Here is a 16,398-nt window from a genome sequence, read left to right on the forward strand (position 1 = left end):
TCAGGCTCAATCCCCAATGGAGTGCCTGGGACCAGCAAAGATGCCCCATGTTATCCTGGTCCTGTATTGCTTTATGAAGTAGCTGAAGCTTACTGTATTGCTAGAGGAATCCTCCTGTGAGTTGACCTGTTTGTTGCTTGTAAGCAAGCACAATTTGTAACGTTGCACATCATTACTGACCATGGGGCATGTCTGTTAAGCTTAGATACAGTTTTATGGCTTTGTGGAGCTTGGGCCAACATGAGATAGCCTTAACTCTGGTCTAAAACCAGCAGGTTTTTTGATAATTTAATTTCCCAAGTCTTTAAAAAGGAAATTCATTATTACAGTGTTCTGAAAAAAACAAAAACACAACCTAAAAACAAAACAAAAACAAGTCATTGAGTAAATGTATACAAATGAATAGGTATGTTCCTGTATGTTCAGAATAGCTTACCTCTGAGCAAGCCCGCACAGGATTCCAGCATAAGTTTTTCCTTTTCCTCCCTCTCTTCATCCGTGACAGTGATTCCCTCAGCCCTCAAAACTACCTCACACTTATGTCAGTTGACAGTTCCCCAATACCCCTCCCACACTGTCAGGATGCTTACAGGAACAGTGGAATTCAAACACTGGAAGGTACTGGCAGCATTCTAGCTTCACAGTGAAACTGAACATGCCCAAAATAACTTTGCCAGCAGTTGCTGCCATAGCCTTTCATGGGGCAGAAAAACTTTGATATTTTTTAAACTGCTGCTCAGAATTTCACCAAACCAATGAAAGGCACACCTCCTCAACAAACCTGAATAAAGTACATCAGTCGTTTCCCCCAGAATTTGAAAGAAATATATATGCTGAATCGCAGCTTGAGTAAAGCAATACAAATGTGTCCATTTTCAGCACTTTTTAACTTGCTGTATCTGTGGTAATTTGTGTCAGATTAGTTTAAATCTTTGCACAATTGTAGACCTCTTCAGGTAGATTATGGATGCCGTGTTTCAAGTGATTAGTTCTACAGGTGTCATTTTTACAAGCAGTTGAATTTTGAGGCTTATAACAGTAGACCCCACCCTTTTTTGCTACTCAACTAAAAGAGCACTCCTGTGCCCTTTTTATATATAAAAATAGTTGTATGTGTGTATATGTAGTCTACTGTTGCTACCGTTTTCTTTGTCAAACCCAGACAGCCTGTCGAGGTGCGAGTGACACATGCAGCTCTGAAAGCAGAGGCATCACCCCGGGTGAAGGAGCTGGCCCAGCCCCGACCTTTCACAGATGCCTGGGAATTAAACCGTCCCCCTTGTCCTATGGTATGTAAATCCTTTGGCAGCCTGTCAATGTGGCGTAATTTGCTCCTGAAATAATGCTTTCGTGTGGCTGGGACACTATATAATTTGGCTGATCTGTGCTGGGGAGCTGTTTATGGGCGTTACGGCAACCTCTCGCTTCACTGCTGTAATGCTTGGGTGGGTTCTTCTCTGTCAGTAGAACACTAGTGGCTAACATTTCTGGAAAGCGTGCCACTAGCCCACTCCCTGGGACGAGAGAATGCCACTCTAGGGTGCATGGTGGTGCCCACACCCTGTGTCTTCAGGTGGTTTTGCCTCTAATCTGCTGAGCTAGGGAGCAAGCAGTGGTGCAGGAAAGACAAGGAGAAGTACAGTCCTGATGCTTGTGGGTGGAAAGACACATTCCTTGACATGGGGAAGGTGCCAAAAATGCCATCCTTGTCTTGAGTACACCCGCTTTCCGTTACATTTAGGAACACTTATCACAGCATGCATCTTCCTGCCCCTATTTCATTTTTTTCGCTGCCACTAGCAAGGAGACTGTTGCCAAGCGTCCTCTTTCATGTGGACACATAACTGGTCTAAAGGGGCCTTTAACTAGAGGTATGGTTTGCACAGAGCAGACTTAAGCACTATGTTCTTATCAAAATCGGGAAAAGCTACTTCTAAACTGGAGAAATGAGCTCATACTCTTGTTCAAATCCCCAAAACATAGACTTGATTTGTTTTACAGATGTTTGTTCTCATAAACGCACACACATTCATTACAGATGAGAAAATTGGCTTGGTAAGTATACTCGCCTCATAGCACACAGGCCAGCATACCAATTCTAAAAGGCCTATCTAGCAAATATATTGAATAGATGATTGGGGAACTTGGCGATTACCAAATAAGAAGAGAAAGGTGATGCTATGGAAATGGTAGAGCAGGGGATGGGAAGGCTATGCAGCCAAGGAAGCCCTGGTGCTGGTGAAAATGGTTAGCCACTGGGGCACAAATGGATACATTCAGGAGGAAAAGAAATAGTGTAGCAGCAGCTATAATTACCTGAGTTCAGAAGGAGAACCCACTTCCTGGTTGGTTGCCAAGAATTAGCAAAATGCTGTGGGCACACACCCTGATTTCTCAGCATTAATTCCAAATTCAAAAATGGGGCATTGGCCTCATGCCACTTACGACACTATTAAGTACCAAATTTTCAAGAAAGAGCCAGAAGCATGGCTTTGATCATCAATTACTTGCAGTGTTGACAGGGACAAAGCCTTCTCTCTGAATATACAAGGCAAATGGATCTATCTGGGGTGAACAGTGCTGAAAAGCAGTAGGACAGGCATCAGAGGATAGCAGAGAATCATGCAAGGAGAGTCACAGGGAAAATATTAAAGGTCAATTGGACCCCAGGTTATTAATAGAGCTGAGACTCCATGGGGGATGAACAAGCAGAAAGAATGAACATAACTGCCCGAACACCATTCTAAGTTCGAAACAAAGAGCTTGATGGCTCAGAAGTTGGACCCAGGATGGGTTAAAACAGAAGAAACAAAATGGGAAGGTTACAAGTAGAAGAAGTTGCTGTCTGGACTCCTTCTAAAATTCCATGAAATAGGCAGGGCAATGGCATCATAAGGTCCTTGTCCGAAAGCACCCTGAGCAGTGCAGCAGAATATTCAAAACAAAAGATGTTGTTAGGGTTAATACTTGCCCTTGTTGTTGTTCAGTCGTTCAGTCGTGTCCGACTCTTCGTGACCCCATGGACCATAGCACGCCAGGCCTTCCTGTCCTCCGCTCTCTCCCAGAGCATGCTCAAGTTCATATTCATTGCATCGGTGATGCTATCTAGCCATCTCATCCTCTGCCGTCCCCTTCTCCTTTTACCCTCAGTCTTTCCCAGCATCAGGTTTTTTTCCAGTGACTTTTCTCTTCGCATTTAGTGGCCAAAATAATTGAGCTTCAGCTTCAGTATCTGTCCTTCCAATGAGCACTCAGGGTTGATTTCCTTTAGGATGGACTGACTTGACCTCCTTGCAGTCCAGGGGACTCGTAAGAGTCTTCTCCAGCACCACAGTTCGAAAGCATCAATTCTTCGGCGCTCAGCCTTCCTTATAGTCCAGCTCTCACAGCCATACATTACTATTGGGAAAACCATAGCTTTGATTAGACGGACCTTTGTCGGCAAGGTGATGTCTCTGCTTCTTACTATGCTGCCTAGGTTTGCCATAGCTTTCCTCCCAAGGAGAAAGCGTCTTTTAATTTCATGGCTACAGTCACCGTCTGCAGTGATCTTGGAGCCCAAGAAAATAAAATCTGTCACAGCTTCCATTTCTTCCCCTTCTATATGCCAGGAAGTGATGGGGCCAGATGCCATGATCTTCATTTTTTTAATGTTGAGTTTCAAACCAGCTTTTGCACTCTCCTCTTTCACCCTCAACAAGAGGCTCTTTAGATCCTCTTCGCTTTCTGCCATTAGGGTGGTATCGTCTGCATATAGGAGGTTGTTGATAATTGTCCCGGCAATCTTAATTCTGACCTGTGATTCATCCAACCCGGCGTTTCTCATGATGTACTCTGTATATAAGTTAAATAAGCAGGGTGACAATATGCAGCCTTGTCGTACTCCTTTCCCAATTTTGAACCAATCGGTTGTTCCATGTCTGGTTCTTACTGTTGCTTCTTGACCCTCGTACAGGTTTCTCAGGAGACAGGTAAGGTGGCCTGGTACTCCCATCACTTTCAGAATTTGCCACAGTTTGTTGTGATCCACACAATCAAAGGCTTGAGCGTAGTCAATGAAGCAGAAATAGACGTTTTTCTGGAATTCTCTTGCTTTCTCCATGATCCAGCAAATGTTGGCGATTTGATCTCTAGTTCCTCTGCCTCTTCAAAACCCAGCTTGTACTTCCGGTAGTTCTCGGTTCGCATACTGCTGAAGCCTAGCTTGTAGGATTTTGAGCATCACCTTGCTGGCATGTGAAATGAGCGCAATTGTGCGATAGTTTGAACACTCTTTGGCGTTGCCCTTCTTTGGAAATGGAATGTAAACTGACCTTTTCCAGTCTTGCGGCCACTGTTGAGTGTTCCAAATTTGTTGGCATATTGAGTGCAGCACTTTAACAGCATCATCTTTTAGGATTTTAAATAGCTCAGCTGGAATACTGTCATCTCTGCTAGCTTTGTTGTTACTAATGCTTCCTAAGGCCCACTTGACTTCACTCTCTAGTGATCTAAGATCATCTAAGTCAAGGATGTCTGGCTCAAGTTCAGTGACTGCACTATCATGGCTATCAGGGACATTTAGATCTTTCCTGTATAGTTCTTCTGTGTATTCTTTCCACCTCTTCTTAATCTCATCTGCTTCTGTTAGGTCCCTGCCTTCTTTGTCCTTTATCATGCCCGTCTTTGCACAAAACGTTCCCTTGAGATCTCCAAATTTCTTGAAGAGATCTCTAGTCTTTCCCATTCTGTTGTTTTCCTCGATTTCTTTGCATTGTTCATTTAAGAAGGCCTTCTTGTCTCTCCTTGTGCTTCTCTGGAACTCTGCATTCAGTTGGATATATCTTCCCCTTTCTCCCTTGCTTTTCGCTTCCCTTCTTTCCTCAGCTACTTGTAAAGCCTCATCAGACAGCCACTTGGCTTTCTTGCATTTCTTTTTCTTTGGGATAGATTTAGTTGCTGCCTCCTGAACAATGTTACGGACCTCCGTCCATAGTTCTTCAGGCACTCTGTCTATCAGGTCTAATCCTTTAAATCTATTCCTCACCTCCACTGTATATTCATAAGGGATATGATTTAGGTCATACCTGAATGGTTTAGTGGTTTTCCCTACGTTCTTCAGTTTAAGCCAAAATTTTGCAATAAGAAGATCATGATCAGAGCCACAGTCAGCTCCAGGTCTTGTTTTTACTGACTGTATAGAGCTTCTCCATCTTTGGCTGCAAAGAACATAATCAATCTGATTTTGATATTGACCATCTGGTGATATCCATGTGTAGAGTCGCCTCTTGTGCTGTTGGAAAAGTGTGTTTGCTATGATCAGCGTGTTCTCCTGGCAAAACTCTATTAGCCTTTGTCTTGCTTCAATTTGTACACCAAGGCCATGCTTGCCTGTTATCCCGGTGATTTCTTGACTTCCTACTTTAGCATTCCAATCCCCTATGATGAAAAGGACATCTTTTTTTGGTGTTAGTAATAGAAGGTGTTGTAGGTCTTCACAGAACCGATCAACCTCAGCTTCTTCGGCCTCAGTGGTTGGGGCATAGACTTGAATTACTGTGATGTTGAATGGTTTGCCTTGGATTCATACTGAGATCATTCTGTCGTTTTTGAGATTGTACCCCAGTACTGCTTTTCCCACCCTTTTGTTGACTATGAGTGCTACTCCATTTCTTCTACGGGATTCTTGCCCACAGTAGTAGATATAATGGTCACCTGAATTAAATTCGCCCATGCTTGTCCATTTTCGTTCGCTGATTCCCCAGATGTCGATGTTCAATCTTGCCATCTCATGCTTGACCACCTCCAGCTTACCTTGATTCTTTGATCTTACATTCCAGCTTCCTAAACAATATTGTTCTTTACAGTATCGGACTTTCTTTTCACCACCAGACACATCCACAGCTGAGTGTCCTTTCGGCTTTGGCCCAGCCGCTTCACTCTTTCTGGCGCTACTTGGAAATTCCCTCTGCTCTTCCCCAGTAGTATATTGGACACCTTCCGACCTGAGGGGCTCATCTTCCAGCGTCACATCTTTTAGCCTTGTGATATGTTCCATGGGGTTTTCTTGGCAAGAATACTGGAGTGGATTGCCATTTCCTTCTCCAGTGGACCACATTTTGTCAGAACTCTCCGCCATGACCTGTCCATCTTAGGTGGCCCTGCATGGCATAGCTTATGGCTTCACTGAGTTTTGCAAGCCCCTTCACCACAACAAGGCAGTGATCCATGAAGGGGAATTGGCTGGGTAGTGCCAGTTAAATCCATAATGCACAATAATCATGTCACGGAGCCAGCACATCTGCAGGTTCTGTGTAACACGTCATAAAATACAATAATGCTACAGTATGGGTAAGTGTTCCTACATATTATGGGGAATGCCTGTAACATGTAGTTCCACTATGTATCATGACTGCCTTTTCTTTCTTTTTTCTGGCATGCCACAAAGTCGACTGGCTGTGCATGAAGAAGGTCCCAGTTTCAACCCCTGGGATCTCCTGGGCGGGGGAAAGGTACTATCCAAAATCCTGGACACTACCACTCAGTACATACTGGGCTAGATGGAGCAAAGGTCCAGTTCATTATAAGGCAGCTTCCTATGTGCCACAGGTTGGCCATTGATGCAGTAAGGACTCATGGAGCAATGGGCACACCATTTTTACATGCATAGATTAACCCAATTATGATTGACCTTTTGTAGTCTTTTATGTGCTCCAACACATGCCTGGATTGTATCTACTGAATCTACTAAATATCTGTTGTTGGTCCTCCATCTACTCATGTCTTCATACTATCTTTTATGCTTCCTTTACCTTGTCAAGCCACCTCCTTTTCTTCCATTTCAAATGGTCTACCACACCACTTCTGACTCAGTCTCCTCTCATTTCTGCTTGTAAATTCTTTGCTGCATGATTCCAGCCCCATTTCTTCTATTCTCTCCCTTCAGTGTATGTTCCTTATTGTCGTACCCTAACAGTATCTGTTTCTCATTGCTGTACCCTCAATAGAATTGGATCTGGGTGGGTCTTACTTCTGAGTAGACATGTATAAGATTGCATGGTTAAACTGGTTTAACAATAATTCCCTATAGTTCCTGATCTTAAGTGTGACAGCCAGTCAGATCTCAAGGATTAGCAAAGACCATTTGTTGAGCCGTTCCAAGAGAAGTCTTGCCCAAATGAGAACAAAAAGGACTTGCACGTACAAAAAATGTAAGCAGACAATAAAGAATACAAAAAAAACCCAAACCCTTGAGGTACATATCAATGAAATCATTAAGACCAAAAATAAAAACATTCTAAAAAAAAGGCTCCCAGAGTGGGTTACAATTATCAGTAGTACAACACTCCCTGCCCTCAGATGTACAATCTAAAAGACATGACACCTAAGGAAAAAGGGATGGAGAGGAAGGAGGCAAAAAGCAAGTTCAGGCACAAGTTCTTAAAGTTACATTTCTTATCACAATCAGTTGGGATAGATCAGTTCAGGTAGCCTGATGGAATTAGTGCCAACTGGATGACAGTTAAGGAGAGCCAAACGCAGCTGACCTCTAAGCAGAGGCAATAATATAGCCCTGCTTCTCTTCTTTTTCTCTGCTCTACAGCCTGCTGGAATTAAGGGTATGCTTAAGGAGGATAAAGAAAAATGGCAAACAAGTGGAATGACTGCAGAAAAATGAGTAACAGGGTGAGGTGGAGGAACATGATAAAGATGTATAAAATTATGCATAGTTTAGGGAAAGTGGACTTAAGTTTTTCTCCCTCTCTCATGATACTAGAACCCAACAGGGCCATCTAATGAAGCGGAAAGGTGGGTGATTCAGGACAAATAAAAGGAAATACTTCTTCACACAGTGTATGGTTAAAATATGAAATTCACTGTCACAAGATGTAGTGATGGCCAGCAATTTAAGACTGCTTTAAAAAGGGATTCGACAAATTCATAGGGGATAAGGCTATCAGTGGCTCCAGTATCAAAGGCAGTATGCTTCTGAACATTGGTGGAAGAGGGCTAATGCCCTCATGTCCTTCTTGTGGGTGTTCCAGAACTATCTGGTTAGCCACTGTGGGAAACAGGATGTTGAACTAGATAGGCATTTAGTCTGATCCAGCAGAGCTCTTCTTATGAAATTGTGGTTGGTTGTATCTCTATGCCACTTTACATCCTGTCTTTGATTGTATGCGTTTCTGGCTGGCGTGGAAGTGGTGGTGGGGACACTCAAGATCAGCTTCGTCTCTTGTCTTTAGGTGAGCAAAGGAGCCCTGACTGCCATTCCTACACAACGGATAATTGCTCTATCCAAACCAAGGAACGTGCCATCAACTTCAAAGAGTAAGTAATCTCTTTCTATGCTTCTCATTAATTATATAAGCCTGCTCTTCATAGTAGCCTAGGTCCTCTGGGGAGCTTTTTAGTACATATGCGGTTGCGGGGGTGCTGTGCCATGCTGCTCACTAAACAATAACTCTTCTTCCAATTCTTAGATGAGAAACATGGGAATAAGAGCTGTACAAACACAGGTGCCTGTGTGCATGGCTCCCACTGGTTTCCAAGATTCCCTTCCCACAACCAAATGATGTGGGAATGGCTGTCCATGCCCCCAAGAGAAAGGCTGCCAACAATCAAATCACAGATGCCAACTTGAAAGATATTTATTTCTGCTCAAGGGAGGGCACCACTTCAGATGTGCTTTCTCATCTAACTTTCCAGGTAGCCATGGTAGCTTCCTCCCACATTTTCAGTAGTAATGCACACCTCTGTGCTGCTGTTTCATCAGTGAGGATTAAACTACCTGCTTCACCTCCAAGCCGAGAAGAAAAGTGGCATCTACCTTGTCCTCTCAACAACTGTATCCATCTCACTGCCAAATGTTTAGAGGTTCAAGGTAGACATTAGTTTTTAAGAGACTTGAAGTTGTTCTGATAGAGCCATCATTGCCCATGGTGTACATATGCATTTGTTTTGTCCCACTGTTCTATCAGATCAAACATATATTTGAAGCACTACAAACATTTGAAAAAAAAACTTGTTTACAGAGACAGAGGATAGTATTCTTTTCATGGTTAAAGGTGTTATGCGAGACGCACCATTGCTCACATTCATGATTCACCCTATAACTTTCCATTCATAGGTTTTCGTTATCATAGAATCATAGAATAGTAGGGTTGGAAGGGGCCTATAAGACCATCAAGGCCAACCCCCTGCTCAATGCAGGAATCCTAGTGAAAGCATCCCTGACAGATGGCTGTCCAGCTTCATCTTGAATGCCTTGTGTGGCATTTAAATACCTGCAAAATCTGTTTGATCCAAGACACAAGAAACGAACATATATAACCATGGGAAGCGATAACTCTAACATACTTACTTTTGACTCTCTTTAAAATGATAACTGCCAGCCAAGTTTAGGAAGTCCTCAGTTCCAACCTTCTCTGCCACTCACTAGGTGGCCTGAGGTGAGCTGCTCTCTCAGCCTCGGTAACTGCAGCATAATACTGGTGGGGCTGGTGTAAGGACCAGTGAGTAAGCAAAGTGTTTATACACTTGAAATGAACTACCTGCAGGACAACTTGCCCCCATATGAGACCACCCACTCTGATGATCTTCAGAGGAGACTTGGCTCAACATATTGCCTTTATCGGAGGTTAGGATGATGAGTACACAAGAGCCTTTTCCTGCAGCACCACCTAGGCTCTGGAATTCCCTTGAGAGGTGGTCAAACACCCCCCCCCTTTCCGTTTTCTTCTGTTAGGCATTTTATCCTAGATACTGGGTGTAGTCAGTATGGCATTCACAGGCACCACTGCCTTCCCAGACTCTTTCTTGGTGCCCACTAAGGTATCCTACCCTACCACTTAAAATGTATTTTTAATACATTTTCTTACCAGCAGCTGTGATTGCTGTGAAATAGGTTTCGTTGGTGCTGAAAACTGTGGGTTCAAAGGGGTTTAGTGAGTTGAGGCTCAAGACCCCACCTCTGCCTTATCCTCGGTCTTTTGGGCAGGTTACTTCTGCTTTCCCACATCTCCCATGGCAGCCATTTTGTGGTGATGCCCAGGACAGTTTCTCAAATTGCCAAATGTGCCCTCAACCCAAAACATTTGCCTACCCCTGCTATATACTAATAGCAAACTCATACTCTGACTATGGATCCTTATGTAGCCAAAACAGCACCACCTATGCACCAAGAGGGAGGTATCAGCAGGCCTGGGGGAACCCCAAGGTTCACACAAGTAGAAAAAAGATTTAGAAAGGAAAAAAGAAGCTCCAGTGGAGTGAGCATGCCCAATAGGCATGGAATGCTGACTGCCTGTTAAGCGGTGTGGGACAGAAAACCAGAGCAGTCTGGAGGAATGGAGTATCCTGGAAGATAGCATGGATGGCATCCTGAACAGTAGCACTACATACTGCAAGATTTTGTTCCAAGTCCCACTTTCTTCTTCCTTGCTATGTAAACTGGTTAGCGTATTGTGGTTTGTTGAATTTTGATTGTGATGTTATTGTTTTATTTAGTATTTTACTTGTATGCAAACCACTTTGAGGTGTTATGGCTGAAAAGCAGCTTATAAAGATTAACTATTATTATAATTTAAACAGAAGTACTTAAAAAAAAAATCTGCCAAGGTGCCCCCACTTCTTCATAGTCCGGGTACCCAGTCCAGCAGACAGGAGCAGATATGTAGGAAATAATCCCTCCCCTTTCCTTCTATGCAGCCAAATGGGAGGAGGATCTTATCAGCAGGACTGGGTTGATGAGTTGCTATTTCCCTGCTGAGCCACTGGGGAGTGAAGCATAAACCCTCAAGTCCAATCCAGGGTCTCTTCCTTTCAACATCTGAGGTATCCTGAAGTGAGACTCACCAGAGACAAGTCATATCCTATAATGTCAGTTCTATGAGACAGCCTGAAAGCTTGACAGTTTGAGTTGATTTTGCAGGACTCTAGGTTTTACCTCTCTGCTCCTTTTGAGGGAGGGCTTGCTTCTGCTGAATTTAACCCCAAACCAACATTTGCTTGTCTCTTGGTTTGCTCTTGCAGAGTCACCTAGAAAATTAATTCGCGGTCCCATTGTTGGAGTTGCCAAGTTTGAAGAACTCTCCAAACCCCGGATTTACACTTTTGATGGCCTTAATCCATACAAGGTTTCCAAGGCAGCTCTCCAATATGTTCCTAGTCCTCGCATTCTCGAAATCAGCCGTCCTGTTAGAGTAAGAGGCAAAGTGGCTTGAGTTACATAGATGTTGCTCTTCCTTGTCTTTGGCCAAATTGGGAAACTCATTAAATGATCTTGTAGCCCTCAGATCTGTAAACTAGGCATGATGTGTCATCAGTCTGGAATACTTCTTAGTTGGTCTCCTGCTCCATTGTGTGAAACTTTGGGCCCACTGCAATTCTGGGTGGAGGGAATAGGTTTAATCACAGCTCTGAGATGTCCCTCTGCTATGCAGGGAGGAAGAATGGATTAACTTTGCTCTGAAATAATATAGGAAACTACATTATACCGAGCCTCTCCTGCTATGGCTGAATCAGGCTCAGTGTTAGGGCAAGTAACAGGTCAGTCCAAAAGGCAAGTCAAGAAAGTAGGCAAATGGTCAAGCACAGTAATGCCAGGCAAGTAGATGGTTTCCAGAAGAGCGGTCTGAGATGCAGCCAAGGTCAAAACACAGATAAGCAGTCAGATACAATACACAGTCCAAGAAGCTGAGTCAAGCAGGAGTCCAAGGGTCAATAACATGTTCAATCACAAGGCAAGACCAGGGATATAAGGCACTGGAGCTGGTAGAATGATGTTGTTCCAATACTGGCTAGGCTGAAATGAAGGCTTATATAGCCAAAGTTTCCTGAGCTTCACCCAGGGCTCAGCTGCAGTGTGTTACAGGCTGTCTGGAGAAAGTCCTATTTGGGAGGAGGGCCTTGCTCCTGAGGACTCCTTTCCTCCTGAGAAGTCCTTCTTTGTAACTGAGTGCTTCTTCTCAAAGGAACCCTATTGGCCTGCCTCTTGAAGTGACAATGCTCTCAGGGGCTAGGTGGTCACCCAACTGCTGCCTCAGATGAAGAACTCCCCTTCTCCTGTGGAGATGGACTAGCAGTAGCATCCCCTGAGGGCCCAGGCTCCCCCAAGCCTCCTGACATGGATGGCCCCTTGGTGTTGTCTGTCTCTGGGAGCTGTAGCTCCTCCTCAGAGGAGGATTCCTCCAGTAGGGGTATGACGATAAACCACTGGTTTATCGAGCCCAGTATTGTTGACGCTGACTGGCAGTGGCTCTCTAAGGTTTCAGGCAGGAGTTTTTCCAGCCCTACCTGGAAATGCTGGAGATGGAACCTGGGACCTTTTGCATGCAAAGCCTGTGCGCTACCACTACGCTACAGCCCTTCCCAATACGTCTCGCAACAGCAGAGCTGCCCCACTTTCTTTCCAACGCTAGGTGTGAGATCAGTAGAGGCATCTTGTTTCCTTCATAGGACCCCAGGTTTTCCATCTAGTTGGAAAATCTACTACATCTTGTAGTAGCAAATTCCATAGTTTAACCATACACTGTGTGAAGAAGTAACTCCTTTAAATTTGTTCTTAATCTCCCACCATTTAAGTTCAGGATGGCCATGGATTCCAGTATTATGAAGGTGAAAAACCTCTCCCTATTGATTTTCTCCATCCCATGTATCACTTTATATACCTCTATCATTTCCCCCACTTACCTCATCTTGTTTCTAAGCTAAAAAGCCCCAAATATTGTAACCTTTCCTCATAAGGAACTTGCTCCAGCCCTTTGATAATTTTGGTTGCCCCTTTCTGCAACCAGCTATCCTTTTTTAAGGTGTGGTGACCAGAACTGTACATAGTATTCCTGGAGCCTGGTTATATATGAACCTTTGCCTAGGCAGATCCAATTCTGGCTTTCTGTGTGGTGTCCTAGTTTCCTTCTACATGTAGAATACACACAGCCATTCCTACTGGTTTATCTCTATGCAATAGGAACATATTGAAATCTTCAGCAAGGTAAGTATCGGCAGATTACTATTACAGCCTGATCAAGAGAAGCAACTAAGAAAAACCTAAGATTGGCTCGGAATGTTTCAAAAGCAGCCAATGGATCTTGGGAATCTAAAAGCGTCATACTGAATTAGATTAACCAAAGCCTACCTCCCTGGGCTATATTCACTTTGGATAGGATAAGAAGCAATGGGACAACTATTGCTTCATATCCTATCCAAAACAAATATAGCAAACTATTTTCTCCTTCTTCTATCAGATATTAAATGTTTGGAAACTCTGTTAGCATATCTCCCCTTAATCCCCTTTTCTCTAAATATATCCTGGCGGCTGAGCGCCGAAGAATTGATGCTTTCGAACTGTGGTGCTGGAGAAGACTCTTACGAGTCCCCTGGACTGCAAGGAGGTCCAATCAGTCCATCCTAAAGGAAATCAACCCTGACTGCTCATTGGAAGGACAGATAATGAAGCTGAAGCTCCAATATTTTGGCCACCTAATGCGAAGAGAAAACTCCCTGGAAAAGACCCTGATGCTGGGAAAGACTGAAGGCAAAAGGAGAAGGGGACGGCAGAGGATGAGATGGCTAGATAGCATCACGGATGCAATGAATATGAACTTGAGCACGCTCCGGGAGAGAGCGCAGGACAGGAAGGCCTGGCGTGCTATGGTCCATGGGGTCACGAAGAGTCGGACACGACTGAACGACTGAACAACAACAACAAATGTACTCAATTCTTTCAGGAACTCCCCTTATACTGTTTATTTTCTAGCTGTCTTGCCACCTTTATCACTGTCCTCTATGAGCTGGCACACACATGCATTATGCTGACTAGCAGCTGAATATGTGAACTGATTCCATTGCAAAGCACCCCATATTTGAGGAGATATGAAAGTTCTGCCTGTGGCATTTGATATGTGATGGTTCACATTTATACATGAAAGTCACTTGATTTTATGTGCATGTGTGGAATCAACCCTGAATGTTTCCAAGTTGACAGTATCTTTCCTGAATGGTGGGACCCAGTGTTGAACACAAACCTGAGACATTTTGTTTTTGCTCCTTCAGACAGGATGCAGAGATGAAGTGCCTCTCAGCATGTGACAAGTACCATAGTTTCACTCACATATCACATCAGCTCTCATATGTTTGACAGAAGGTATGGCTTCCAGTAGGTCTGAACTTCATTTTGTCTTATAAAACTAGCGCTGCCTATCTGGATGCTGTAGACTGGGGGCAGGCAGAAGGTAGATTACAAGTACATCTCTGGGTGGTTCGCAGTAGGTCAGCAGGTGTTTCCAACTCCCAATGGTTTAACAATAGCAAGAATAAAAAAGGCTTTTCTCCCCTCCTAAAATAGGATGCTGAAATAAAGAAATCTTGAGAAGGAAAATGGGAGTAGAGTCATGTGTGAAAGGATTTGTGTGCAAGCTCTAGTTCTGGTACTGGAAATAAATTCCTGGGCTGAGCATGCACTCAGGGTCACATTATTTTGCAATTCTATGTCAGCTTTCTTGAGTCACTATTTTGCATGTAGTTCTAGTTGGCTGACCTTGGGGCTCTAGCAAAAAAACAAAGTAGATCTAAAGTCTCTGCCCATCCCTGCTTTAGACAAAGCCCAAAGCAAGTTATAGGGCGATTCATCCCCATGCCCATTACAGCTTACCCTGCTGGATCTGGCTAATTCAGGGACTTGAAGAGAGTCTGCCGAGTTGGCAAGAAAGAACAAATAAATAAAATACTGCCTCACAGCAATCTTTATTACCCCTAATTCCTCATGTTTTGCTCCACCTCTTACCTGTTGCTTTACCCTCGCCTCTTAGATCCCTAGCTCTCACCTCATCCCTTTCTCCTCTAAGACAATGTCCCAGGGCATAGTCTGAAGACTCCTGAGCAATCCTGCTAAAGCTAAACAGTTCTGGGCCTGGCAGGGGCTGCCTGGGAAAACCATGGATGGAAGAATGGCCCGATATAAATGAAATAAGACATTTTACATCAATCTTGCCCCCCTCCCTTTAGTTCCAACATCTCTCCCCTTTAAAAACTCCCCCCCTGCACTTCTTTACTCCTCATGCCCTACACTAACTGCAATCTCTTCTTATCTCCATACACCCCACCCACTTTAACCTTAGAGTGACATATAAACACTTTAAATCAGTTAATTTTCCCTATTTTAACTCTTCTCCATTTGCATTATACTTCAGTGCCCTACATTGTACCTCAACTCTCCCCTCATGTCCCTACTCAATTCCATTTTTCTCTCCTTTTACCTTTCCCTAGACCTTCTCTTACCTTCCCCCATTTACTTCAACTCTCTGCTCTACCACTTAATTCCCCTACATTTCTCCCCTCTTTACCTTGCCTATTAGAACAATTTCTTTCTTCCATTTTGCCTCAAATCTTCTTTTAGATCTCCTGTGTCCTAACCATTAATGCCCCATATTAATGTCACATTTACCCTTCCCCCACATGCTTAGGATTCCCACATATATTCGTACCTCAGCTCTCCACTCTTGTCCCCTCCACCCCCATTTTGCTTTCCGCACACCTGTCTTTGTGCGCCCCCATCTCTCTCCCTACAATCCCACATTGTACCTCAACTCTCTGCTCCTTCCCCATCTCCCTCCCTTTAATTCCCTACATTTCCTCCCTTTGACCCTTCCCCGTCTCCCTGCAACACATTTTCTCTCATCTTTTCCCTCCTTTGCCCCAATCTCTCTCCCCTCAGTTCTCCCACTCTCTTCCTTTTCACTCTTCCCCAAATTGTATAGTAGAACCCCCAAATTCTCCTCCTTAATTCCCCACATATTGCCCCACATTTCTGACTTTACTATCAGTTCTCCCCACCTGCCTCACATTTCCATCGCTCTCATCTCCCCACATTTTACCACTCTCATCGTTCCACCTGCCCCATGTTTCCCCCCTTTTACTTTGCCCCTCTTATCTCCCCCTTTACCTCAGCGCTCCCAACGTGCCCCACATTTCTCTCACATGGCCACTTTTCTCCCCTCCTAACATTTTACCTCTGCATCTCACATTTCTTTCACATTTCCATTTCTTTCTCCCCACATTTTACCTCGGCTCACCCCAGATTTCTACTTCTGTCCCCCCCACATTTTACCTCAGCGCTCCCGACCTGCCCCACATTTCTGTCACATGGCCACTTCACCCCCCTCCTAACATTTTACCTCAGCGCGCCCCACACTTCTCTCACGTGGCCACTTCCCTCCCCTCCTAACCTTTTACCTCAGCGCGCCCCACATTTCCACTCGTGCCCCATCTTACCCCAGCGCTCCCCTCCTGCCCGTCCTCTTCTCCCCCTCATCGATCCCATCTACCCTCTCGCCTCCCCCCGACGCATTTACCCCCCGACGCTCCCTCCCCTCTTGCCTCCTCCCCCTCCCCTTTCATCTCCCGTGCGTAGCAGCCAAT

General features: G+C 44.4%; 2 protein-coding genes across 3 annotated transcripts in view; one reads left to right on the forward strand and one right to left on the reverse strand.

Moving 5' to 3' along the window:
- The window catches only part of SPMAP2 (sperm microtubule associated protein 2), a 109,110-nt gene extending 97,837 nt beyond the window's left edge, over nucleotides 1–11,273 (forward strand). The window contains exons 6-8 of the mRNA XM_084826017.1: nucleotides 1,163–1,289; nucleotides 8,226–8,310; nucleotides 11,014–11,273. Of these exons, the coding sequence (XP_084682143.1) occupies nucleotides 1,163–1,289; nucleotides 8,226–8,310; nucleotides 11,014–11,204 (403 nt within the window). The 3' untranslated portion in view covers nucleotides 11,205–11,273. The remainder of the gene's footprint in view (nucleotides 1–1,162; nucleotides 1,290–8,225; nucleotides 8,311–11,013) is intronic.
- The window catches only part of PALM (paralemmin), a 99,589-nt gene extending 83,221 nt beyond the window's left edge, over nucleotides 1–16,368 (reverse strand). For both annotated transcript variants that reach the window (XM_084826013.1, XM_084826011.1), the window contains exon 1: nucleotides 16,252–16,368. In XM_084826013.1, coding sequence (XP_084682139.1) covers nucleotides 16,252–16,300 — 49 coding nt within the window. In that variant the 5' untranslated portion in view covers nucleotides 16,301–16,368. The remainder of the gene's footprint in view (nucleotides 1–16,251) is intronic.
- Nucleotides 16,369–16,398: the final 30 nt, after the last annotated feature.

The sequence above is a fragment of the Heloderma suspectum genome, chromosome Z (genome assembly GCF_057233095.1).
Source record: "Heloderma suspectum isolate Gila_16-S chromosome Z, 16-S_ref, whole genome shotgun sequence".
NCBI lineage: Eukaryota > Metazoa > Chordata > Lepidosauria > Squamata > Helodermatidae > Heloderma > Heloderma suspectum.